The sequence below is a fragment of the Patiria miniata genome, unplaced genomic scaffold (genome assembly GCF_015706575.1).
Source record: "Patiria miniata isolate m_02_andy unplaced genomic scaffold, ASM1570657v1 HiC_scaffold_17, whole genome shotgun sequence".
Classification (NCBI taxonomy): domain Eukaryota; kingdom Metazoa; phylum Echinodermata; class Asteroidea; order Valvatida; family Asterinidae; genus Patiria; species Patiria miniata.
This window is the reverse complement of record NW_024037055.1, coordinates 1010062-1037851: the sequence shown is the minus strand read 5'-3', so window position 1 is coordinate 1037851 and position 27790 is coordinate 1010062. Positions and strand designations below refer to the sequence as shown.

Genomic DNA, 27790 nt, shown 5'->3' with positions numbered 1-27790 from the left:
CAAGCATACAACCAGTTGGGACTATTGGTAGAAATAACGAAGCCTCTAACGTGGTTGGAGTTTATGCAACAGAATTATGCTAATCTTAAAATAAAATGGCTGGTTTGGTTTTTTGGTTTTTTGTCTTTTGCATGGGCATAATAAAATTCTGCACTAAAGTTACGACATTGGTAGAATTGACAGAGCGTCTCACGTCGTTAAAGATTATGAAACATAATTATGCTAATTTTAAGATAAAATTGCTTTTATTTTGTTTTTTTTCTTGGTCTTTTGCATGGGTATAATAAAATTCTGCGCTGAATTTACGACAACGGTAGACTTGACGGAGCCTCTAACGTCGTTGGAGTTTATGCAACATATGCTAATTTCATCATAAAATGGCTTTTATGGGTTTTTTTTTTTGCATGGGCATAATAAAATTCTGCACTGAGTTTACGACAGAAAAGTTTGTGGCTACACGCTGTAGAAATATTAATTTTCAGCATTCAGATATGAGAGGAAAACTGGCGAGGTGCGATTTCAATCGGTTATGGCGAAAAATATCAGAAAATGGACGAGAATATTAGAATTGAATTCATGGTCAGAATCGGAATCGGTAGACTTGAGGGAGCCTCTATGACGTGTTTGGAGCTTAATATATGCAACATTTGATTACCTCAATATCAAAAAAAAATGGCTTATGTCTTTTGCACGCATGGGCTTCCTAAATTTCTGCACTGAGATAACGAAAAAAAAGTTTGTGGCTACACTGTCGAACTATTAAATTTCTGCATAAAGGTACGAATTAAAGAATCAGTGTTGATATGCGAGTTACGCCGAAAGAAATCAGAAAAAAGAATATTAGTTTTGAATGCTTTGTGTGATTTATACAAATTCCTGGATCCTCCCCTGGGTTTATTCTTATAAGAGCTGTGATTTTGCAGTCCCTGGTGAACAAATATGATGAAATTATGTGGTAGCACTATTATTGTAAGCAGCTGCTTTCTTATTTGTTCCAACAAATATAGTAAAACGTAGTAAAATGTAGTAAAATACTTCCGCTTCCTAGTTATATTCAGTTTTTATTGCACTTCCGGTAACACCGGAAGTAAAGGTCAAGCGGTTTCGTGTCCGGGAACAAGAAATGTTACTCAAGGCATAGTCTACAACCTCAAGAAAAAAACGAACACGATACTCTACTGAGTTCAAAAGTATAGCTCAAACTATTTTGTCAAAATTTGCCCTTCCATCACTTTGCCCTTACATTACGTCATGATGACGTAACCAAATTTATAACATCTTCGTAACATGGTACAAATTCACACTAGGTTTTATGATCATCCCGTAAACCGTTCGGAAGAAATTTTGCTTTGTTTTAATTTCAGGCTTAAGTCTTCATTTTGAATTCACGTAACTTTGACCTTCCGGTAGACCCGGAAGTAAAGGTCAAGCGAGTTCACGTACACGACAAAAAATGTTTATCAACTAATGGTTAATTTTTTTTTCTGATAAGCATAATGTTGCATATGAAAGGATGCTTATTAATCATTTTCATGAAATGATTTGATGGTTGTTTATTACAATTATACTGAATGGCTGTTACGGATCCCCATAGTATGGACTTTGTACGTGGTTTACGAAATAACACCACAGCGCATTATACATAATGTTCGTGATTGCATTGGACACCACGTAAACGTTGTGGGCAGCAATGCAGGGTGGATCGTTGGAACAAATTCGCCAATGAAGAAGAAAAATGTAAGTATAATGTACTATGCATACAATGATGATTGTCATGCACATGGACGAAATGTACAAATTGACATTTGATCACATCCTGTTTGCTGGACGGCGGATACATAGTAAATCATGGCGTTGAATTTGCCCTAATTTATGGTTGAAGAATGAACATTATCGGAAAAACCTATTCACACGGGCAACGTTCCAGTATACCTGTGAATGGGGAACAAGTCAGATAAACTGAACGTTTGTCCATCATATATAGTTAACTTCCATTTTAATACGTTCTAATCAGTGGCGTAAATCCGTGTCGGCGACTGTAGGGGATGACGCCCCTGAAAACCCGAAACTTACCCAGACCGTGCGGGGGCCGGACACTATTTACTGGATTTCACTGTTCATAATCCTCAGAGACTTTTAAAGGTATAGGAGTGAAGACCAGTATACATTGCCATGGACACCAGTGATAAATTTCTCACTTAAAAAAAATCGGGGTAAACTCTTAATTACATCGCCATTTAAAAGAATCCTTCCACTCCATTGCAAAATTGAGCGATTTCAGGGCCCAATGTAATCCCAAATTGTACTAGATTAAATTTTCAGTGGAAACAACGATTTTCTTTTGTTCAGCACAAAAATCGAGGTGGGGTGATCCCATGCCCCCCCCCCCCCTATCCCCATGGATTTTCGCCCATGCTCCTAATTCACCAGGAGCTTAAAAGGTGATAGTCAGTGTTTCAGCTGTATTTATACAGTGTGTAACCCAAACAAATGTAAACAAAGTACAACGGAATGTCAGACGATAGAATGAGTACCGGTAACCAACATAGATCAAATACGTATGGTTTGAAAGATACGGCTTTTCACTTTAAAATGAGACATCAAACGTCCAAATCTGATAGTTTTTGACAGAGTTATGAGTAATTTTCCAAGAGAGGTCAAATTGACCATGGGACCAAGTTTTCAATTTTAGGCATTGGGACAAAGGTAGCCTAATTGCCTCTGTGTGGATATTTGCCTTGCCTACAAAAAAGTCTAAACACTTTCTTGCTATCAGTTTGTAATCATGTTTACATGTTTGTAAATATTTTTGCATGAGGTGCTAACAAGTTTTTTTTTATACACTCTCAGATTTTGTAAGGGCATCACCCCAATCTATATTGTCTATATCTCTTAGGTAAAGTAGATGAAATATTGCAAATAATTTTTATACCTAAGCTACCGAGGAGACAAGTCCATTTGAAGGGACTGCTTGCATTGTTCGAGGTAGTCCTATGGTGTTCAACTTTTCAACTTCTATTCGGCATCCAATTAAACCACAAGTGTATATTCCAATGGATCTTCTATGTTACTATTACAGCAACATGCGCTTCTTTCGGAGACCATTAAGCATTGGTGTCTTGGTGGTCACCTGTCTTGTCTACCTAATTATCGGCATTTGGAAATTCAGACCCGTGGATAAAACATCGATGAGTGTCTCCAAACCCAGAGAATCTAATACATCAGAATTAATCGTTCTGCATTTTGAAACTGACTTTGACCGGCCCGCCTCGCAGCAGAACGAAAGATATACTTCCAAGCAAGCGGCTGAAATTGATGGGCGTGGTCTGCAAAGCAACGATAACGTAAGCCTCAAACAGACAAGAACCGGTGCCATTGAACATTACAAATCACTGCTGGACGATAAGGTAGGGTCTGAGCTTTGTTTCATGTTCCCACACCTTTGCAAATCGTAGTTACTCATCAATAATAATTGTACCTATATAGTGCTTTCCATCGTATCAACAATCTCAAAGCGCTTTACAATAATTATTACCCCGTTCATCAGGCCATGTGACCACGCGGGAGCCGATTTCAGCGCTCAATCGGTCCTCGGCCCTCACACCCAATTGTAGTTAAGTGTCTTGCCCAACGGCACAAACACCATCTTCCCGGCACGATTCGAACCAACGCACCTTCGTACAATAAATCAAACGCCATAACCACTTGATCATGGCGTTCTAACATTAGTGTTACTGTATACCTTGATCATCAGGGCATACATGAGGTGTTATGTATTTGGGGGGGGGGGGCGTTGACTTTATTGAATTACTTATTCAAATCCTGTATGGTAATGAAACCACGGATTCTTCCAAAGTGCACAGGCACGGATCCCTGCAGCCCTATGGTTGCGAAGGGCGATTTCTAAAGGTTACTTAACATTTTATTTTGAATGAAACTACATGTACACAGGCATATTGACGTTGGCGGGTGAAATCTAATTCGAAACCGCATGAATACTCTGTGGTTTTACTGAATTTTCAATAAATAAATTATTGTAATACAGTGTAGACCAGGTGCAAATGGGTTAAGCGTTGTCACGAAAGGGCGAATTTAAAGCCACAAGGGGCTAATTTGCTAATCGTTTTCACGGACGGACACTTGTCTTAATATTGATTAACTAATCACCTATTTTTCTTAAAGTTTGGTACATTTAAGAAGATAATAATCTCTTCTTTCCTCTGATACCAAATTCCATGACAAAATCGTCTCTTTATCGATATTTTGTGTGTGTGGGTGCGTGTACAAACACTGCCTTGTGGGGTACCGGAACAATAGGAGGTACCCCACAAGGAATGCCCACCGACTTGCGGGGTACCGTTTTGGTACCCCACAAGTTTTTTCACGAAATAGATATATGGATTTTACTCAAAAACTAGGAATTTCCAAGGTGCGTTGATCCGTCACAAATGGAAAAGTTTTATAAAAGGGATTTTAAGTCCGAATTTCAGTCCAGGAAATTAACTATGGTTAAAATAAGAGCATTTTGACACAAGTGTGCGACGTTGCAAAATTTTAGTACACGAGAACAAAGAAAGTACCCCACTTCTATGCCTATGTAAGCGTGTGTGTGTGAAAACAATCAAATACAGGGTGAGTAAAAAAAACGAACCCAAATGTCGGGACCATTGTTTTAGTGAAGTTCTGCATGTAGCGCTTTCAATATCTAGGATATAAAAGCCCAATTCATAAGCTTTCTTTTAGTACAAGAATCATTCAAATCACTTATGTACTTTTTAAGTTACAGAGTTTTAAACACAACCACCGTTTAAAAGTCACAAAAAAGGTGTGCGTTCTTTCAGCAAAACGAAAACAATTAACACACATCCTTTATTCCTTATGTGATTTGTTTTCGTTTTTCTGAAAGAACACTGAGAACTTTTTTGTTTAAAACTCCGTAACTTGAAAAGTACATAAGTGATTTGAATGATTCATAAACTAAAAGAAAGCTTATAAATTGGGCTTTTATGTCCTAAATTTTGAAAGTGCTACATGCAGAACTTCACTAAAACAATAGTCCTGACATTTGGGTTTCGGTTTTTTTACTCACCCTGTATTGCAATATCTACAACCTTGTGAAGTTATACTATAGGTTTTTCTGGCTATTTTAAAACACTTTACATTCATATTCACCGACTCTTACATTCAATTTCGTCCGAGAAAAATTTCACACGCATTTAAAAAAAAAATTTTTGTCATTTACCATTCAATTTCAAGGTTGGTCACCCTCTTTAGTCACCGGGTCGAGAATATTCGTCATTACAGATTAAATTCGTCTAAGCTGTTGTCGAATGACAGCATTCAGAGAACAAATTCGTCTTATATTTAAAACAATTGTACGAATTTGATTTCTGAAAAACAAGGTTTGGCGTGGACGGAACGAAATCGAATACTCCGGGACGAAAACGTGTGCTCATTGTTTGAATTTGCTTGATCTGTGTGACAAAAGACAAAATTAAATATTTGAAGTGTAGTGAGTTGATGTTGCTGGACGAATTTGAATATTACAAACGGTGAATTCGAATGAAAAACGGGAAGAAAATGTTGTAACTTGACGCCACTTCCGCGATTGTGTTCAAAGACTATGGAGAGTCAAGACAATTTTCTAAGTATTTCCTAACAAAATTTGAAATGTTTCTTAGTCCCATTTCATGTCTTATCATCATTTTTGTAATGAATAACCTTTATTTCGATGATATATGAAGAAATAAGTGGCTTCAGGTTGTAGCATTTTGTTCCGATAAAAGTCTTATAAAACGTTATAAGCTGGAAAAACTTATGTATCTTGTCGCCCCAGCCCCTTGGCCGATTTTGCGTACCTCTTCATTTCTTTTTTTCCACTTAAACTTGTTTAAAACCTTCAAACAATACAAACTTTACGACTGCACCCATCTAGGGTGAAGCGCGGCATCCCGGCTACCAAATGAGGTCTCCTCCCGCTATGAACTTGATGTATTATGTCAAAGGCACTTCAACAGCTGATGGTGGCCCGTTTGGAAAATGATGGCCATTTTTGTCACAGGGTAAATTTGAGATGGTCCTGTACTGTAGCCAAATAATAAAGGTATACTGTAGGTATATTCCAACAACATGCCAAACTACATGCTTCCTATATCATCACAAGCACAATTTGTTTGCTTATCTGATTTTATCTCTGTCTACAATTATTCGTCGTCACAGCCGATCACGCTGCGCTGTACGTCATGTGCCATGGTATCAAGCTCCGGGTTCTTACTTGGCAAGGGAGCAGGTCAAGAGATCGATCAACACCATTGCGTGATCAGAATGAACATGGCCCCAGTGGATGGCTACCAAGGAGACGTCGGCCAACGTACAACGCTACGGGTGCTCAACTTTTTTACCGGAGTGAAAGCCGAACATCTACCAGTGGGCAGTCGGGTAATGATATGGGGGTTGTACGAACACAAGGCAGACTTGAAAAGAGTGCTGGGCATGTTGAAGAAACTGAGTCCAAACGTAACCATCCATGGCCAGACGGTGGAAGGTGAAAGAAAAGCTGGCGAGTTGTTCACCAAAGAAACGGGACATCCACTGTAAGTTAGAGCTCTACATAAATAGCCTGGAGTGACGACCCTTCGTACAGACGTATATTTTTAGCAGCGGAAAGCTATGGAATTTCATTACTTACGGAATTCCATTACTGCCACGTACGCGGCCCATGTGTGGCACTGTTGCTTGGGTCCTCAGCCACAACGGCGTATAGTCGCGTCGTGCCGTCGCGTAGCCGCGTCTTGCCGCCGCATGGCCGCGTCGTGCCGTCGCAAAGTCGCATAGTCGCAAAGTCGCGTCGTGCCTGCGCATAGTTGCGTCGAATTTTTATTCCCACCGAATTCCGTTTACCAGCGTTTATCTCATAAAAGATTTGCCCATGTGTAAATTTTTTATGAGACAAACGCTGGTAAACCCACACATGTGGGTATACTAGAGTGGTCAAAAGATGCGTAGATGTCCGAGGTCTAAGCACACTCCATAAAACCTGCTGACACGACATTATTTTGCTCTCGCGTCTGTTAGCAAAATGCTGCGCGTATATAGAATTATTATGTCAACTGGAAAGCACTTAGAATCACACAAAATCCGATGGAAATGTAAACTTCTTTGGCGTCGTGTACGAAACCACATGCCGTTCGCGCATAGCCTGTTTTGAGCAGTGTCGTGTCTAGGTTTTATTTATGGTTTAAGGGCTCCGTGCACAAGTACCCCCTCTACGGTAAGAAAGGGAGAGTTGCGAGAGACCATAGAGAAAGACTTTCGTATGCCCACGCGAACACGCTATGACTTTAATATTCACATTCAGAACAAAATAAGTCTTGCGTACAAGTTTTCATTTGGTGTGTCCCGTCCATCCACGGGGCTCTCGAAAGCTGTAAATCAGATCCATGGGCGTCGCTTGCCCCCCCCCCCCGGAAAAGGAAAGAAGCAAAAACAGAAGAAAAAAAGATGTGCTTTGCCCCCCCCCCCCTAGAAAAAAAATCCTGGCGACGCCCACGATCAGAGCTCATATCAAAGGACCTGCAGAAGCAAAACGATTATTTTGTCCCTATATTATGGTAACTTATAATGAATTCTTTCAGAACAATCACCATCACTTTAAAATAACATGGCGACAAAGAAATAAATCTACACATTTCTAATTAAAACTACCACAAAACAACACTGCAGTTAACCTCAATGTTTGTTATATGGCAAATGCAAATGGCATTTGTGTTTGACTTAAATGTATCCTGTATCGATTAGCAGCAGCTGCATGCAGCAGCCTAGGTCAGCACATGCACACCGCATGTCCATAACATTCCTACTTCGCTGCTGAATCGATAACTGCATGATATGAGCAGCACCCAAGCCTTTGACCCCCCCCCCCGAGTTGAAGACCGTTATATCTCGTGTATCACGCACGTACGTTGTAGTTGCACTTTCAACTGCGCATGCGCAATTCCTAGTATTATTTGCATATGCCGACTTTGTACCGCTGAGCGATTCCTACCTTCGTATTTTTACTATTTATAGGCCGCCTGAATTTTGTAGTTGTTATTTTTGTATCAATATTTCATTTTTATTGAAGAGTCGGTTGTTTAAAATGTTTTCTTCGAACGTGGAAAAAGTGATTTCAGAAAAAAACTGCCTTTTCTCGTCCCGTTTGTTACATTTCGTCACCGTTTTCACGAAGAGCCACATGTCAAAAAAAATTTCGATTTTGATTTTTTTCAATATTTCGCATTAAAACAATGTACTTAACCATTTTGACATGTTTCTGTAAGCAAAACATCCTTAATTTCTAAGTGACACTAATGTTGCAAGGGGCAGATATCTCGATAAATGCATTTTGCGTTTTCACGAAGACGTCACCAGATCTGCAAACATGTCCCTGACGTATTGAGTGAAACCCCATGTAACGGAATGGATGAGTCCTTATTTGCATAGCGGCGCGCGATTGGATCTCACAGCAAAAATGCACTGCATAATGTATTGCGCTGCTTGCATGAATAACGTGCGAGAAGGTAATCGTCCAGTCGTTAGATTTGTCGCAACCCGGCCGATTACGTACACTGTAAAAAATTAACTGTACAAATTACAGTAATTTACTGGCAGCTGAGTTGCCAGCCGTTTACTGTAAATTTTACAGTAAATATTGTCATACTGTATTTAAATAAATAGTAAATTAACAATAGCAGTGCTACTGTAAAATGATCACGGTAAAGTACTGTATAATTTGTACAGTAGTGGTGATCATACTGTTAAGTAATTAACAGTAATTTACAGCTAAATTTACAGTAATCTTGAAAGTTTACAGTAGGGCCTACTGATCCAGTAAAATATTTACAAAAATTGCACACAGATGACAACTGTTCCTCGTTTGAAACTTTTATTCTCTTTATTGCGTGAAATTTGAACAGTGATAACTAATATTACGAGAAAGATTTTTTATTATGTTCAAATCATTCAAATATTTAGTTAAGAACAAATGTTGAAACACAATTAGACATCTTTCTATTCTTCAATTGAATTGATTGTTCAAAATCATTTGTTATTCCAAGGGTTTTTAACTAAGAAACCACATCTTGTTCTTTTTCAGAACAATTGTACAGATGTCAAGAAAAAGTTTACACATTCCACAAAATTGTGTATACTGAACATTATTGCCTGTGGTGATCTTAGTACTGGACAAGGCCATTCTAAGTGTTACAACAATTTTCTGTGATATGTTATCATTTGTTTTATTAATTTAATGAGTGGATATACTAGCACATTTTCTAGATAGCTGTGGGTTTATCCGTGGATGGTTTTTATTTGGCGTGTCGCATCTGAAGGCTTATCTCTTTGGAGATCACACAGAAATAGTAATTACACATTTAAATATATTTTTCAAGGTAAAATCAGGCCTGGGTAATAGATCTTGTACCTTTAAGTGACTCATTTTGGTAAACTTTGGATTCACATGGAGTAAAACTTTTTGAACTCTTGATACTCTCATCAAAGTTTATCTGTGGCATTCGTCATTCTCTAGATCTTTCAACAATATAATCACGTCCACTTATAGTCTACACGTTTGCAAACAAAATGTTGCAACATGGCAATTGATCTTTTCTCTCTTCCTCTGAACGTCCTGACCTGTGCGTTTGATTTCCCCTCTTCTTGTGCATTTGGTGACAGATTCTAGACTGGTTCTCACGAAGCATCTGTAAGGCAATATACATGTAATTTTGTTATAAGGTTACCAGTGTTGAAAAGTGCCATTGAAATATTTGGGTGAACCATTTGTTGAAGTTTGGTTCTTGTCATATTTCACTCACTTTCAAACTTCACTGTTTCTAATGTATAATCTCTTTGACTTGACTATAGGCTTCATCAGGGGAACCCCCCCCCCCCCCCGCAGTCAAAATGGAAGTCACTGGAAAAGATAAATTAAACAAATCAATAATAAATTGGATCTTGAGATATTTACAATTTCTGAACAACTGATCAAGAGATGGAGGAGAATTTGTACTCGTTTCTTTAACAATAAAGCCCAGAACAACCGAGGTGTAGACGATATAAAAATGCATACTCGGTCGTATATGTATCGCTATCGGAATGTGGATTAACTGACAACATCAGTTGGTCTGGAAACTTATTTTAAAACATCTTATTCTTAAACACAAAAGGTCCTAGAATGCGAGGAAATGAAGCGGAAATAAGAAACTTGAAAATGTTAAGTCTTCAAACAAAATTGAATATGAAATAACCATGGGAACGACAGCAAGGAGATTATTAATTCGCTTCTAATCGGCCAATATCATGATGACTTTGAAGCCATGTTTGCAAAGGGGAAGAAAACTTTACAAATCAATAAAAATCCATTGGGAAAAGTAAAAAGAAAATAAACAAACAAGACTCACCTATGAAAGGGGGTCCACCATTCCTACGTATATGCAGAGGAACCAGATGATCTTTACAAGAAACTGAATATTGTAGCTCAATTTATAATGATGGAACGAAGCATGCAGCATAGGCAGCAGCCCTGCTTGGTGCTGACTTGTTTGGGAATGGTGATGTGGCAATGGGGAGAACTGACCAATACATGTACACTCTAGCCCGCCAAAGTGTAACGGTCACAACGTGGCACTCTCAGGGGAAAACCAGGCCACAGCCAGCACAACCACAGCAAGGTCGTAAATGGGTTCAAGGGAACACTTCTGCTGGGGCAGTCAGCTTACCCCACAGACTACAAACCAACAACAATATAAACGAAATTATAAACCTTGAAAATCATACAGGGCCTATCCATACTTTGTACGAATACAATCCAATAAAATACGAAATAAAGGGAAGCAACAGAAAAAAATAATAAACTAAACTAACTTAACTCAGTGGGGAAAATTTGAAGTGATCCGATAAAAGGTCATAGGCTTGTATATAGTATATTTTAACCCTCAAAAACAAATTATCACGATTGAAGCAAACATTAATCTTGCACGGATTATACCTACCAACATGTACAAATTCAGGGAACAGACCAACATATCAAATCTGCAAAAACAAGATAGCGGCTGTCGGTTTTGCCTTCATTCTTTTCACGCGCGAGACAATCGTGATTAGTTTACAGTATGATACTGTCAAAATATTTAACAGTAAATTATTGTGAAAATTAAGGCATATTTGCAATTTTTACAGTATTTTACAGCTAAAACAACGGCTCCCAACAATGCACTGTACTTTACTGTGAAACAAATATACAGTATACTACTGTAGGAAATTACAGTAAGATACTGTCCAAATTACAGCCATTTTTTACAGTGTACCGGCACTAGTCTTATTCCACCAGCCGCGCCGATGGAGTTCGACTGAAGTTCACGGGAAAATACGACTATCTAACGACTTGTCATCAAGTCTATCATAGACCCTGTGCATGTGGAAGGCAACTAGCTTTTCATATATTTTAATTTATTAATGTTATAAGACTAAGTGGATTTGGTTCGATAACTTCATCAATTTTGGTGTAATAGGCTGGAGTTGTGTGGTTTTACCTTTGAAATATTGAAAACTCATTTGTATTGCGAGCCAATGTCTTAAGGAATTGCTTCAGGCAAATATCCATGACACCACATTCAAGAGTGAATTATGGTTTTAATTGTCAAAGCATCAGGCTCTTCCACTTCATTATTATAATACAAGATTATTTTCCGATACAGGGCGAGTAAGCAGCTATATAGCGTACTGCTTGACGCCACAAAGGCGAAGTTGCTTGCATTGCAGTATTGCACTTTATAATGTTTAGATTAATCAGACACAACCCTGAAACAGGATAGTTCCTCTATAGCCTGCATGTATGTATAGTGGTCAGAAATTGCCTCAGATCACACCACAGAAATTGCTTTTCTATAACTGCACGTCTCCTCAACTATATCCCCCATCTACGTTTTCCAAATACGACTGCCTCACAAAAAGCCAATTTAACAGACCAACGCCAACATTTACAGACAGTTGCCACGGTACATAATTATCATGTGCGTAAATCGACGGGGGACAGGGGGAACCCGCCCCCCCCCCCCCACATTTTCAGGCGGGGGACATTGTTTGGTACCCCCCCCACACACTTTTTCTTCCCCGAATAAAAATATTGTAGCCTACAATAATGATTCTCATTACTCAGAATACATGTAGCTGATTCAATTACTCCAAACTCCAAACTTTAAAGATGATCTTTTGCTCAAATTGGTTTTAGTGGTTAGAAATTGTCTCAGATCACACCACATAAATTGCTTTTCTATAACTGCATGTCTCCCCAACTATATCCCCCATTTACATTTAACTCCCCACATTTTTATCCCCAACACTACGCCCTACCCGATCTATGATCGGGTAAATCAGCTTGTGTAGTATAAGCATGTGTGTTCCAACAATGATGGTGTGTGATATTTTACTTCCCCAGTTCAACAAACCAGTCTTGGTTATCTACTGGTTGGTTCACAATGATGATCGCTTTGGATGTGTGTGACAAGTTACACGTGTATGGGATGGTTCCTGCGGATTATTGCACGTGAGTTCATTTATGAGACCCCATTATGAGTCCAATCTACAAGAAATCCGTGCATATATGGAACGCCAAAGAGGCATTTAATGTGATCATCGAATCGGTGATGCACTTTTGCAATCGGTGATGCATATTCACGATCGGTAATGGACTTCTGCGACCGGTGATCAACTTTCACTAGTGATGCATATCCACGAGCGGTGATGGACTTTTGTGATAGGTGAAGGACTTCGCGATCGGTGATGGAGTTTTGCAATCGGTGATGTACTTTTGCAATCGGTGATGGACTTGCACGACCGGTGATCAACTTTGCAATCGGTGATGGACTTTCGTGATCGGTGATCAACGACCAGTGATCGTAACTTTGATTGCAAAGTCCATCACCGATTGCAAGGTATCGCCGATCGCGAAAGTTTATCACAGATTAAATGCCTCTTTGGCGAAACAAGAACGCCAAAGAGGCATTTAATCCGTGATGGACTTTGCGATCGGTGATGGAAATTTGCGATCGGTGATGGACTTTCGCGACCGTGTGATCAGTTTTGCAATCGGTGGTTGTGTGTTGCGTCTGAATCACAGTGGTCAAATGCACAGTGCCCTATAGCAGGATGAATTATAGTACACTAGGGACACGTTTGGTCTGGAGTTGGGAGAGGTTGCTATGGGGACCGCAACCCAGGCCTGGAAGAGTGTTGAAGGTCGTCGAGGGGTCGGGGACTGAAGTCAAGGGATCTTACACCAAATTGTACATGGTCTAAGCTAAATAATAAGGGAAAACATATTTTCTAAACCTAGAGATGATTATGGTACAAATTGAAGACAAAACATAAGAAAAGGAAAATATTTCACAACGTCCGCTACAAGCTATATTGTCGTTAATTTATATAATATAACCTGGATGCAGAGTTTTTAATTGCATTATGTTTAATGTATCAATAGTCCATGGTATGTTTTTCTACAAGAGTTTAGATTATTATCATTTTTAAAATTTGAAATTATTATTCATTTTTTTTTCGATTTAGTGGTGCGGCATAGCCCCAATATGCTAAAGTAATGTGCATATTGTGATAAAAGCATGAAACTTCGCATGTTGTTGTTGGTTCTTCATGCCAATTGCCATGAAGAAATTTTTCAGATATGGAGGCATTTCATAATTGACCTCTGGTGAAATTTAGAGGTCAATGAATTTTGCATACTCTATTCATAACCTTTGTTCTTCAACTTGAAGTTCACCTCCCTATGACCAAAGTGTATGTTATAGGTCTTCATACAATGAAAATAATGATCAGATGTGGAAAAATTCATATCGGACCTTTGGTGACATTTGAGAGGTCAATGACCTTTGTAAACCTGTTTATAGCTAAGATTTTTTCTTTAAACCGCATCTTTTTTTCACGATTCGTGTCTAAATGAAAGGTGTTCATGCTATAAAGAGAATGTTCATATATAGGTCATTTCATATTCAACCTCTGCATGGTCACCTTGCGAGAGGTCATAACCTTGTTAAACAATAGCCTACATATGGATATTGATAATATTTTCATAACTGTAAATGCCACTTTCTTCATGACCCAAGTCTACAGCTTGACTCTTGGGGCCATTTTGTGCATTCGGACTATCGAACCTTCGGACTAAAGAACCTTCGGACTATATCGGACCTTCGGACTATCGGGCGGCCGCGTTAAGTTATACCCCCCCCCCCCATACACTCGTCACATAAACAAATAAACGTTGTTGTGTTTTGTTTTGTTTTTACTCCGGCTTGGCCTTCTTATATGCGAATAAATCACATGTTGCTTTGTGTTATTGGCTTATCATTATTTCCTTGTAAACAAAACAAAAGAGAAAGGACTGAGCTCAATTATTGCACTTAACGCGTGAAAATTTGAACACACAACTCTGTGTGGTTGTGTTTATATTCCAAGATCTTATGGTAAAGTAATGTATGCCCTTGCTTGTTTGACAGCTGTTGTTGGATTTTTTTCAGTAGCCCAGAAATATTAAACATGTACCAAGAGTCATCAGTATTGCGGCCGAGCTTGTTTAATTGTGGATTGCAAACAAACAGAAAATACATTCGCTATTTAACCCGAATGGTTACATATTCTTTCAAATAATGATTCACCGGTGTGCATAGTCTTTTTATTTATTTATTTTTTGAGGGGGGGGGTACTTACACATCGGAGTTTTCAAAGGAAAACATTGAATAATGTTTTTAAAAAAATTAAATAAATAAAAGATTCTGAATAGGACTACAACCACAACAGTAACCTATGTACCGACAAAATAAGTCTCTGCACATTAGCAATGGCCACATTAATGCATTAACTAGTTTAATAAAATCTACAAATGATGTAAATTTGTAAAAAAAAAATTGCTCCAGTTCTTGTTGGTGATATCATAGAGCCATGGTGATATCATGGAGCTAGGAACTGATAACTCAGTGTGATAAATGCAAATGATTAGACGCAACACACAACTGATTACAAAACTGAGTCACACGGTCGCGAAAGTCCATCATGACCGATCGCAAATGTCCATCACCGATCGCAAAGTTGATCACCGATCAAGAAAGTCCATCACCGATTGCAAAGTTGACCTGTCGCAAAAGTCCATCACCGATTGCAAAGTTGATCACCGATCACGAAAGTCCATCACAGATCGCGAAAGTCCATCACCGATTGCAAAGTTGATCACTGATCACGAAAGTCCATCACCGATTGCAAAGTTGATCACCGGTCGTGCAAGTCCATTACCGATTGCAAAAGTACATCACCGATTGCAAAACTCCATCACCGATCGCGAAGTCCTTCACCGATCACGAAAGTCCATCACCGCTCGTGAATATGCATCACCAGTGAAAGTTGATCACCGGTCGTGGAAGTCCATCACCGATCGTGAATATGCATCACCGATTGCAAAAGTGCATCACCGATTCGGTGATCACATTAAATGCCTCTTTGGCGTTCCATATGCATAGGGCTACATTTCGTCGGTCGCACCACAAAGTGACGTATCGTGTGCAAGTGCAGCCGACGATTTTGTTTGGGAATATAAAGGATGCAGGTTAAACATAGCCTATAGTCAAACTAGGCGCGCGTGGCCACTCGGACACGTGGGTTTCCCTGATGCTAGCCTGAAAAAAAGACAAGTGCGAGTGGCGAAGCTTAATCCACGAGCGCCTTTACTATCTCGTGGAACTAATCAATTATTCATTTATTCATGTAATATAATCATGCATGGTTTGCGTTTACCAGTGACACCACCATAGATATGGAATAAAAATTTAATTTATGTTTATATAACATAATACCACGAAAATATGTTCGAAGAACCTATCTTTGTTCGGGGGGGGGGGCAGAAGGCTACCTCAATTTTTAATATGAATAAGGGAATAAATGTGTGCTCCGGAGGTTTTTATCACTCGTTTAATACCGCTTAGAGTCTGGGTGCTGATAATTACCCGAGCCGGAGGCGAGGGTAATGATCAGCACCCAGACTCTAAGCGGTATTAAACAGAGTGATAAATACCGACCGAGCACATATTTATTCCCATTCATAAATACCCTATCCGTAATAAAATATCAAATAATTCGTTCAAAAAATCCCGATTTTGTTCAACAAGTTCACTTCATGCTTTTTGAAACACCCCTCTAGCAAAATAATGGAGTGTTCAGCTGGCGAGTAAGATGTAAACAACCCTTTTATGGAGATTGACGCGCGCGTAGCATGTTCTGCGCGATGTCACGCAGAACGCACCTGGGGCGTTGCGTTTTGAATTTAGAACTATAAAATTCTGTCTCGCTTGTAGTGTTGCGCATGCCTACGTGAGGATTGTGAACGTTCAACCAATGAAACGGTAAGAGGCACTGGATTTTTAGGAGTCCACATTTTATTGTGACACTGGAAAAGTGTTTAAGACCAGCTAGCCATGTCTTTATCATCCGTTTAAGACCGGCCACGTGACGGGCTCTTGACCAATAGGAATGGCTAAACTGTCTGAGGTATTTATGAATCTAATTTAATCGACTATTTGTCGATTAAAAAAAGCTTTTTTTAACATGAAATAAAATAATACGCCAGCGAGTTTTCCGGAATTTCTCCGTCAACCCTGTACAAAGCTTGTTTCGAAGTTATTACCAGTTATTAGTTTATAGGCTGCAATTTCTGGATGGGAATTTATTGTTTTACTTGAGCCAAATTAGTTGGCTTAAAAGTTTAAAGGTTTATAAGTTTGCAGAAAATTTAATGATTACCGTAACTGAAATCGAAAGCGAAATGGAAAAAAAATGTGAGCGCAGCGCGTACATACTCCGAGCGCATTCTAGCTTCAGGCGCGTTGAGCTAGGTCACGTGCTGCGCCATGTTGTTTCCCATTATGCCTTGCGCGATCTTAGTGTAAGGAACAAGCACGCGCCCATGAGTCGAGGCTGCAATTAGCTCCATTACTTAGGGAATAAATGTGTGTTTGGGAGGTATTATAACGAAGCCGAGGGTAATTATCGCCCATCCAGACTCAAACCGGTCTTAAACAGAGTGTTTAATACCGACCGAACACACATTTATTCCCATTCATAAATACCTTTTTGGTCCAAAATAAAAAAATGTCAAAAACTAGACGTTGCCAACCATTTTGTTCAACAATTTTACATAATGTTATTCGAAACACCCCTCTGACTATAATATGGAATGCCCCTCCACAACTCGTTACCTAATAGGGACATTGGCGTGCGCGTTGCGTGTACTGTGCGATGTCGCGCAAAACGCAGCTGGGCTGGTGAAGTGTGAATTTTGGACCATGAAATACTGATTCACTGGTATACAAATAACGAATGTTTGTGAGTGCGATGGTAAGAATAATTTCATGAGGTGACAGATTGAATGTTCTATTCCACGAGGCGAATAGAACATTCAATCTGTCACCTCATGAAATTATTCTTTCCGTCGCACGAACGTAAAACATTCGTTATTTGTTTTATACAACACCTGAATAAATTCTCGTCATTTGATTGGTAAATTATAAACTACAATTTATTTTGATTTTAAAGATGTTGAACTACCCCTTTTCGAAAATGTTTGAACCCAACGCTGTAGCGCTGGCTCTTTAGAACAATACGCGCTACGCTGAACGCGCACACCAGCATGCATTTTGCACGCAAATACCGCGTCATGGAACAAGCGCAAAGTGAAACGGTATAACGCATGGGTATAACGCATGGTTGCACCGTGCATTATACCGAATAATAATATGTCACGTGATCTACAATTCACAAATCAGATGACGGGGATTTATTCAGGTGTTGTATAATAGTACATAGCGCATGCATACGGGAGGAATGTGAACGTTCAGCCAATGAAACGTTAAAAGGCACCGGATTTCATAGGAGTCCAAATTTCATGTGACACTGGAAAAGCGTTTAAGACCAGCTAGCCATGTCTTTATCATCCGTTTAAGACCGGCCACGTGACGGGTTCTCGACCAATAGGAATGCGTAAACTGTCTGAGGTATTTATGAATGTACGTTAATTTATGTATGACTTTTAATGACAATAATATTGCCCCATAAAAGTTGAAGATGCGTTTTAAGGATGAAATTAATTAACTACACTCCCATAATGTCTCTTCTGAATGCATTGGCGGATTCTAACCTTTTGGGAGGATGGGTTGAGGGGTATGGATGATGGGTGTGTGTTGTGCATATTTCGAAAAAGCATCGGGGGTATTGGACCCAAATTTTACGCTAAGAGCGGTGGCGTGACCAGGCTCGATCTCGTGGAAAACTAGACTCGCATTTTTAATTTTTTAATTTTGTGCAAGCATCGGGGGGGCGACGCGTCCGGGTAGTATAGCCGCGCGCGCCCTGATTCCTTGGAATTTTGCTACCCTTTTAGGGTAGACTTAGACTTGACTCAAGTCGGAATTGCTTTAAGTCGGTATCTTAAAAAAAAGTAGTGAACATCACTTAGTTTACGTCTTTCGAGATGCCCGACAAGGTACGCTTCAGCGCGCGTTCCACTTCAGTGCCGTATAACAATGCGCACACACTGTATGTACATTGTACAGCACGCGTATTACACGTACATGTGTGTGCATGTATTGCAGAGCATGTGCACACATGTGGTGCAAAAGTTAGCAATTCCGACTTGATCAATCTGCCATCAGCACCCCCCCCCCCCTCGCGTGCACACGCCTGTATTCATCGATGCATATGCAACACCATCTCTATGCATATGCAGCAACCTCGCTTGACCAATCAAAGTAACCAATTTTTGAAGACTCGTTTATTATTTTCAGTAGGTATGGAAGGCTGGATAACAATCCCTGCAAAAGTTTTTAAAACGTAAACTTAATCTGTAGATTTCAAACACATTATATTTGGATGATAATGCTAAGATCAGCTGCTCTTGGATTGAATTGATAAAGAACACGACATTCAAATGTTATTCGAAACAAAAGGAAATTTTATTGGGTTTAACCTGTAAAAAATGTTGAGATCCATTGATACCGCTTCGTGTTGTGCGTACCCAGAGCCGTTTCAAAGCATTCGAACGTACGCGTGCGTGTATCTGTTTCTACTCCTCACCATGGGATGCGTGTGCGTTCTCCGCGAAACTTTGGCTGCGCGAATACACGCAGACAAGGCTAATTGCGTGTTAGGAATAATATCAAAACAACCTGCGCGCGGTTTTAAGAATAAAAACGCTCATTACCTGAAATATTGTGATATGATTGGCTTCTACCGAAATCGGTAGAAGCCAATCACATCGAGAATTAATTTCCATAGACTGTGTACAAACGTGGAACAAACCAGCGCGTACGCTAGGCAGATTGACCAAGTCCGGGTTGCTGCATCACTTGAAAATAACATGTACATGTACGTTTTTAACATTATGGTCCAGATTTGACGCATGAGGGCGCGCGTTATGTACGTATGCGATATGCGCTGTGAGTGGATTTACTATAGGCACAGACCGAGCGCAACCCAGACTTGGCCAAGTCTAGGGTAGACTTGACTCAAGTCGGAATTGCTTTAAGTCGGTATCTTAAAAAAAAAGTTGCAAAATTCACTTAGTACTTCTTTCCAGATGCCCGACAAGGTACACTTCAGCGCGGGTCCACTTCAGTGCATGAGTGCCGTATAACAATGCGCACACGCTGTACGTAGTATTGTACAACACGCGTATTACACGTACATGTGTGTTTGCATGTATTGCAGAGCATGTGCATACATGTGGTGCAAAAGTTAGCAATTCCGACTTGATCAATCTGCCATCAGCACCCCCCCCCCCCTCGCGTGAGCGCGCACGTATTCATCGATGCATGTGTAACACCATCTCTATGCATATGCAGCATTATACAACACCTGAATAAATCCCCGTCATCTGATTGGTGGATCGTTGATCACATGTCATTGAATTATTCGTACCAATGCACGGCGTGCGAGTGGCGCGCAGCGCACAGTGCAATGGAAGTACTGTTGCACTGTGATTAGAAGTACCATTGCACTGCCACTGCACATGTTGCCGATGGTGGCGCTGTGGTGTTTAAATTGGCAATAAAAGTTCTGAACTTATTGAACTGTTTGAGTTCTAACCTTATGGAAAAGTTTCAAATTGAGAAAAATTGAATATGATAAATCTGAACTCGTCAAACTTGTAAACAATTTTTAACTTGAATAAATTGGCTATTAAAAGTCAACCAATCAGATGACGAGGATTTATTCAGGTGTTATATAAAACAAATAATGAATGTTTCACGTTCGTGCAATAGAAAGAATAATTTCATTCGGTGACATGAAATGTTCCATGGATTTCATCTGTCACATTTCATCTGTCACCTCATGAAATTATTCTTACCATTGCACTCACAAACATTCATTATTTGTATAACATCGCTTGACCAATCAAAGTAACCAATTTTTGAAGACTCGTTTATTATTTTCAGTAGGTATGAAAGGCTGGATAACAATCTGCAAAAGTTTTAAAAACTTAATCTTAATTTGTAGATTCAAACACATTATATTTGGATGATAATGCTAAGATCAGCTGCTCGGACTGAATTTATAAAGAACACGACATTCAAATGATATTCAGAACAAAAGGGAATTTTTATAATTATGGGTTAACCTGTAAAAGATGTTGAGATCCATTGATCCGCTTCGTGTTGTGCGTGTACTACCCAGAGCCGTTTCAAAGCATTTGAACGTACGCGTGCTTGTATCTGTTTCTACTCCTCACCATGGGATGCGTGTGTGTTTTCCGCGAAACTTTGGCTGCGCGAATACGCAGACAACGCTGATTGCGTGTTAGGAATAATATTAAAACAACCTGCGCGCGTTTTTAAGAATAAAAACGTTAATTACCTGAAATACTGTAATATGATTGGCTTCTACCGAAATCGGTCGAAATTTCCATAAACTGTGTACAAACCATAGATCAATGGTCATAGATATGAGTAGTCTGGTTCCCAGACCTGACAATTATTCCCGAGGCTCACGTCTTAAATTGTAGGTCAGGCAGCCTCCGTGGCTAAAAATAAACATGACGACATTAATGGCCCTTTTTCAAAGCGCGGCTTCGTTTCCGATTTCGCTTTATCACTTGTAGCTTTTAATGTTCTGATCTAATCTTTAAATAAATCACTTGCTTCCGTAATATCATACACGGAATATCATAATGTCCAAAACGTAAACACGTTTAGTTTCACAACATTAAAAAGTGGTAAACGTTTAGAATTGAAACACATTCCTAAACGTATTAAACTCTAAACACGTTTCTGATGTGTTTAAATGCTAAACACTGTTTTTACAGTGTAGCAACGACGTCCCATGGCCGGGACATTTCGCTGGTTGACGCGCACTGTTCCTTGTGTGTGACGCGCTTACACCAGGGGATTTGTTCTATGTACACGCAGTGGCCGCGCTTTGCAGCAAATGAATTGCAGTCAGGCAAGATGGCATCGGTCGGTCACCCCCAACGGTACTTCCTTTGCCTGTGAGGGGGTACTTGTGAACGGAGCGGATAGAATAAAAAGACTAGATCGGCAGCGCGTGCATACGTGCCATAGACTGTGCACAAAATGTCCCGTTCCGTCATGGACGCTCTACGCGCAGTGGTGCGTGGGGCAAAATATGCGTTACGTGCACCTAAATTCCCGTAGGTTTGTGCACCAACGTGTATTTTTATGCCCATAAAAGTAACAGTTTTGACCAGTAGTGATAATATGTCTCCGACAAAATTCAAAATGCATTATCAAGCTGGATAGTGACCTCGAAGTTTGCTCCATTTTTCCCTCAAATTCATTTTTCGGTTCAAAATGGTTGTGCGCGTTGCTAAAAATATCCAATAAAAAATCACGCTTATCTGATCAAACAGTATATTAAACATTGTTAAAACAATAAAAAGGAATGTAAAAACTGCTTTAAATTACCGTTGAATTGTTTAAAATTAAAATTGTGAAATGTGTCAAAGGAGGATTTTAGAGATTTGTGTTACACTATATTATTATTATTATTATTATTATTATTATTTATTCGACCTCAACAAAGAATTACAAACAGTGATACAAAACCAAACAAAAATTACACAAAAGTGGTTGAAAACGCACAACAAAAGAAACGTATAAACATGTAATTTAAATTATTAAAAAATCATGAAGTAGAGGGCATGCACTTTAAATGACAGCTGGAGTGGGCTTCCCAATTGGGAGTTGAACAATAACCAGTAAGACACAAAAAATCACAAAGAAAACGATTATGTGGGTCAGGGACCGCAAAAGCGAATCTAATCACTGTTGTTTGGAAGCATGCGGACCCGCACATAATGACAAATGAACAGGACAAAAAAGGCAAACAAATGCACAAGAACAAGATTACAAATGGCAGGGAAATAACACAATAAAGGGAAGCCCGAAGATTAAACTTAAAATTAAGTAAATTGCGCTATAATGTGAGCTGGTCATGGAAGTGTGTCTTGAGACTGGCTAGAAATGAGTTTAGTGAATTAAGCACTGCAGAATCCCGGATTGAAGTAGGTAAGTGATTCCAGAGTCTAGGAAAGCGACGGGTTGGTGAATGGAATAAAGCATCAGTACGAGCAGGAAGATGACGAAATGTGAGGATGTTAGGATGACGTGGATTAATATGAAGGTTCTCATGGACGAATTCACAGTGTACTAGACCGTATAATACCTTATTATATAATATTGCCCCTGAAAACTTGAAGATGCGTTTTGAGAATGAAATTAAATTACACTCCCATAATGTTCCTTCTGAATGCATTGGCGGATTCAAACCTTTTGGGAGGATGGGTTGAGGGGTACGGATAATGGGTGTGTTGGACGCTAAGAGCGGTAGCGTGACCAGGCTGGGAGGGGGGGGGGGGCATTGGTAGATTGCAACATATGATGGAGATCTTAAAAGCGAAATCGGGAAAGATATTAGCGAAATCGGGACGGTGAAAAACCACGGCTTCTCATAGGGAAACGAGATGGGTAAACCGTACGAACTTTTTTTGGTTAATTCCTCATTTTTATTTACATTGTGCTCTACCCATGTTCAACAATATGAGATTCTTGCACCTTCTTGAAGATTTTGAGATGCTGGATACGCCACTAGAGGAGAGCACAATAACACAAATTTATGTGTTCAATTTTTTTTGGTGAAGAGCTGGGGGGGGGGGCTGCATCTCAACCCCCCCCCCGGACATAAAAAATATTCATTTCCATACAAACCTACGGAAATAAAGGTGCGCGTAACGCAGCTTTTGCCCCACGCGCTACAAAATGGCGCCGCCCATGGCAGAACGCGCGTCTGTACAGTGGTCTGTACGCACTGCCGAATGCCGATCTAGTCTTTTTTTATTCTATATCTATGCAACCTCGTGCCCCGTGGGTACGATCTTGCAGCGCCATGTTGTTTCCCATCATGCCTTGCGCGATACGAGCACGCCCCCCCCCCCCCCCCCCCCCGGAGTCGAGGCTGATATCTATGGGGTCTGGGTTGCTGCATCACTTGAAAATAACATCACGGTACATGTACGTTTTTTAACATGATGGTCCGGATTCGACGCATGAGGGCGCGCGTTATGTACTGTAAGGACGTATGCGATATGCGCTGTGAGTGGATTTACTATATAGGCACAGACCGAGCGCAACCCAGACTTGGCCAAGTCTACTTTTGGGGTAGCAAAAATCGAGATTATAAAGAAAAACATAGGAAATTCTTGACAAGTTGGAAAAGGCGTGTGTTGTCTTCCTCTCCAGTCGCTTCGCGTTTTCGCCGCCGGCTTTGTCTAATGCCGGCAAGTTAAGCCACGATGCTTGGCGAAAGGCTAGGACCAGGGTTGAGAGGCTCTACCAGGTAGAAACTACCATATCTACTGCCTACTCGTGTACACCCGGTTAAAGACATAGTCCATCATTTGTAATTTGTGCATTTTGACCGTTTGAAGCAACAAAAGTGTTCAAAATCTAATGAAGGATACTGAACAACTAACCTGATGAAGTTTCAGCCCAGCTTCAACTGTATATTCCGAGAAAAACAGCATTCTAGGATCTCAATTTCAAATCAAAAGTTGCTAAATCATGTTTTTAATTGTTTTGAATTGCAACTTTACGCGATGTCGCGCACTGATCCGACGAATTATAGCAACCGCACGCGCCTGTGCGTCGTGCCAATGCTTGCGCGCGCTGCGCCGAATAACAAAACGAACTACTAATTAAATTTTCCTACGGTGCTTCTTAAGACGCACCGTTGGAAATGCCTTCTTTCGTTGATTTCTTCAAAATGAGAGCTTGCCAGAAAGAATAATTTCACAGGGAGTTTAGTCCCCTTACTATCTTTCAACCAGTATGTTTCAACAATAATTACTTGGATAGCCGCAAATGATCGACTCCGGCTTTAAATGTGAACGGTTTATGCCTTGCCTTCCTGTGTTCGATGGGACTCGGTTTCGCTCTCGGTGGACCCACGTTGATTTCAACACGGGTGTTAAAGGAGACGAAATAGTGTGAACAGGCCTTCATTTTGTGTAGTGGTCCGGGAAACACTCATAAGGCCAGATAATAATTTGTCCTTTCTTCAAAACTAAAAATCTAAAACACTGTATCTAAGGACAATGGGACATCGTTTAATGTCTTTAATTCCTAAAAATACACAAACTTCCGTTGCATGTAAATTCATTTGACACTTGACCAGTTTTAGGCAAATAACATAAAACACACACCTGTCTATTTCCTTGGATCTGCATCGGAAAACCTTCCGCGTAAATATCAATAACTTATGCAGTATTATGCCATGAAAATGTTTATTTAAACAATCTACCCCAGCGCTATAGCATACAGTTATGCTTTGACTTCATGTTGCTGTGTAAATTCATTGACAGAGAGAGAAAAAAATATCATCCATGGTGTGCTATTCACGTGAGTACTTAGTAGAAACTTCTTTGCTTTCCATTGCCCCCTATTTTACCACATGCAGGAGTAAACCCAAGGTGGACGTTCCTTATCACTACTACAGAAATACCTCGGCTAAGGAGTGTATTACCTACACCGCAGCTGAGACCAGGCATGGTGCCCATCGCTTTATCACGGAGAAGGCCGTTTTTGCACGATGGGCCGTGACGTACAACATCTCATTCCACTATCCAGAATGGGATGTAACAAAGGAAAAGCTCTTCGATAAACTTGACACCCCTTTTATTAACAAGTACAAACCGAAGGCCAACAAAGGGACTAAAAAGGTGTAGCCATTACAAAAGCTTGCTAGACTTTTTTGACAAAGAGATCATATTTTACAATTTCACTACATAATCATAATCAAGATTAATTTATTTCTTTAATATGATGAAATATGAAAAACTGAAAACATTTATAATGAAAAAATTATAGAAATGACATTTTTCCGTTGACATGAAAGTCTGTTATAGGTTTAGAGGGGTAGGTATAGCACGTTTGGTTTAAACTGAATACAAACTAAATTTTGCTCCACTATACCTTCTGGACCACAGTAACGCAATTAAATCGCACATAAGCTTTAGCTCAGGTGGAAAGATGTTTAAGAAATATATTTTGTTTTTCACATATTTACAAGGCCCACTGAAATATTCGCGACTGAAGTGTAACTGCACTCCCTCCTAATTCTGGTCTCTTTCAAAATTATGCAGTTTTATTCAAGCTGATTAACCATAATCAATGTGACCATTACAATGGCTTTCATGAAACTATAGGCTTTGTAGAAGAGAGGTTGAACTTGGATACCAAAGTCCACACCCTTGAACTATCGTGATCCCGAGGGGACATGTCAATTCACGTCTTTTTTCATATGTAAAACAAAATAATTCCATGGCAGGATGAGGAATGTATGGGAGCGACGGGCAGTGCCTCAATTCAAACTTAAATAAACAAGTTCGGTAAAAATTTCTTGAGTACGACTTTGAATTTGGACGCTACGTCACTTACGTGGATAAAATGGTGTGTTTTTTTTTTCCAATTGATTGTTAAGTAATGCATTATTATTCAAGTCACGTGACAAAAATAAACACTGTGGCTAGCACCCACTTATAGACTAGCTTTCTAATAAATTCAAATTTATGCACGCATGCCCAAAAATGGGCCTGGGGTAAAAAAGCAAAAGCGGCCCTTTGAACATGTACAGGGGTCCAAACAGTTTGGTCTCAATTTTTCTCTCAATTTTATGCCCCGTTAAACGAGGTCCAAGGAAATCAGTAGGGCTCCTGTCTGCACGAAAAAGAGAAACATTGTCAGCAAACACGTTTTAAAAGATAGCGAAGGCAGTGTTTTCAATTCTCGATATTAAATATTTAATACGGAAGCCGGTTCGTGGTAAAAGAAGACATTATGAAATGACTTTGAAAAAAATATAACAATAGTATAGTGACGTAACGAAAAGGTTTGTTCATTCTTCAGACGGCGTTATAGCAAAGCGGTTGCGTGTTATTTTGCAATATCTCATTTTTTTCGCAATACCGGTAAGTTTTGCTTTTTTCACAGTATTGTGGAAAAATACTTGATAAAAAAGTGATAATATTGTAAAAAAAAAATAAAAAAAATAGTTTTGCAAACTAACGCGATAGTATTGCAAAATAACGCAGTGTTGCCTAATAACGCAGTATTGCAAAATTATGAAAAATTTAAAAAGTTAATTTGAAAACTATTTTGCAAAATTACTGCATTATTTCGCCATACTATTGCGTTGGCTTTTTTTATTTCACTTTTAAAAACCTGGTACGAACCGGCTTTCGTATAAAAATGAATAATAAATATCGATAATTGAAAATATGGCCTTCGTTATCTGTAAAGACAAATGGGACAAATCCTGGAGAAATTGAGAGAAATTAACTAAACTGTTTGGACCCATGTACATGCTACGTTCAAAATGCCGCCTTCGCTTTTTAGCGCAAAAGATCGGGGCCGCATAAGGGCCCCGGCAAAAAATGGATTCTACAATCCCGGTTAAAAAGGTTAGACACTTGGAAATAACCTTATAACCTCCCACGGTCACCCACTCCCCCGCTTCCCCGGTCAATGTTGTTCTCTCCAGCTGATGGAGCACACACCGCGCAATGAAAGACAACATTGAGCGGGGGGGCCGGGGGGTTGAGGGCCCAGCGAGATTTGGCCAGGATTGTAGATGCTCTGTGGTGCAATCTGAGAAGATTCCTGCCCATTATTTTTCAACTCACTTTTGTTAGCAACAGTTTTTATGATTATGGGGAGAATTTATTTTTAAAATGTGCAAATGTGCCCGTTTTAACGGCAAGTGTGCACATTTTTAGGCAAATATCCTTAGGCAAATATAGTTAAATTGTTAATAAATGAATAAATGAAAGGTTTGCGGAAACACCATGTGCGAATAATTTCTCAACTAAGAGAATGGTTCTGAAAATAACCAGAGGTATAAACTCGACTTTCCGGTCAGTATGCCCTGACCGTCTTCAGGAGAATTAAATTGTTCCGTCATAGTATGTCAAGGTATAAAGGCCCATTTAATCACAATAAAAATTGGCCAAAGAGAAATAAACTAGCGGCTCGATATGCCAATGGCCAAAACTCATCGCTTCAATGTGTGCTTTGTATGTTGTCTGAGAATAATGCCATTACTATCTTCAAACCAAGTATGCTTTTCAACACTTATTTCGGCAGGATAACTTTGTGGATAGCTGCAAATGACATTATACTCTACCTTTAAAGGACTAACC

General features: G+C 39.6%; 1 protein-coding gene across 1 annotated transcript; it reads left to right on the top strand.

The window, feature by feature from the left end:
- The first annotated feature begins 1652 nt into the window (after positions 1 to 1652).
- On the top strand, positions 1653 to 27111 carry LOC119723321 (alpha-N-acetyl-neuraminyl-2,3-beta-galactosyl-1,3-N-acetyl-galactosaminide alpha-2,6-sialyltransferase-like). The gene is made up of 5 exons (XM_038193883.1): positions 1653 to 1737; positions 3080 to 3407; positions 6220 to 6593; positions 12470 to 12577; positions 25051 to 27111. The coding sequence occupies exons 2-5, from the start codon at positions 3084 to 3086 to the stop codon at positions 25316 to 25318; spliced, it is 1074 nt and encodes a 357-aa protein (XP_038049811.1). The 5' UTR covers positions 1653 to 1737; positions 3080 to 3083; the 3' UTR covers positions 25319 to 27111.
- Positions 27112 to 27790: the final 679 nt, after the last annotated feature.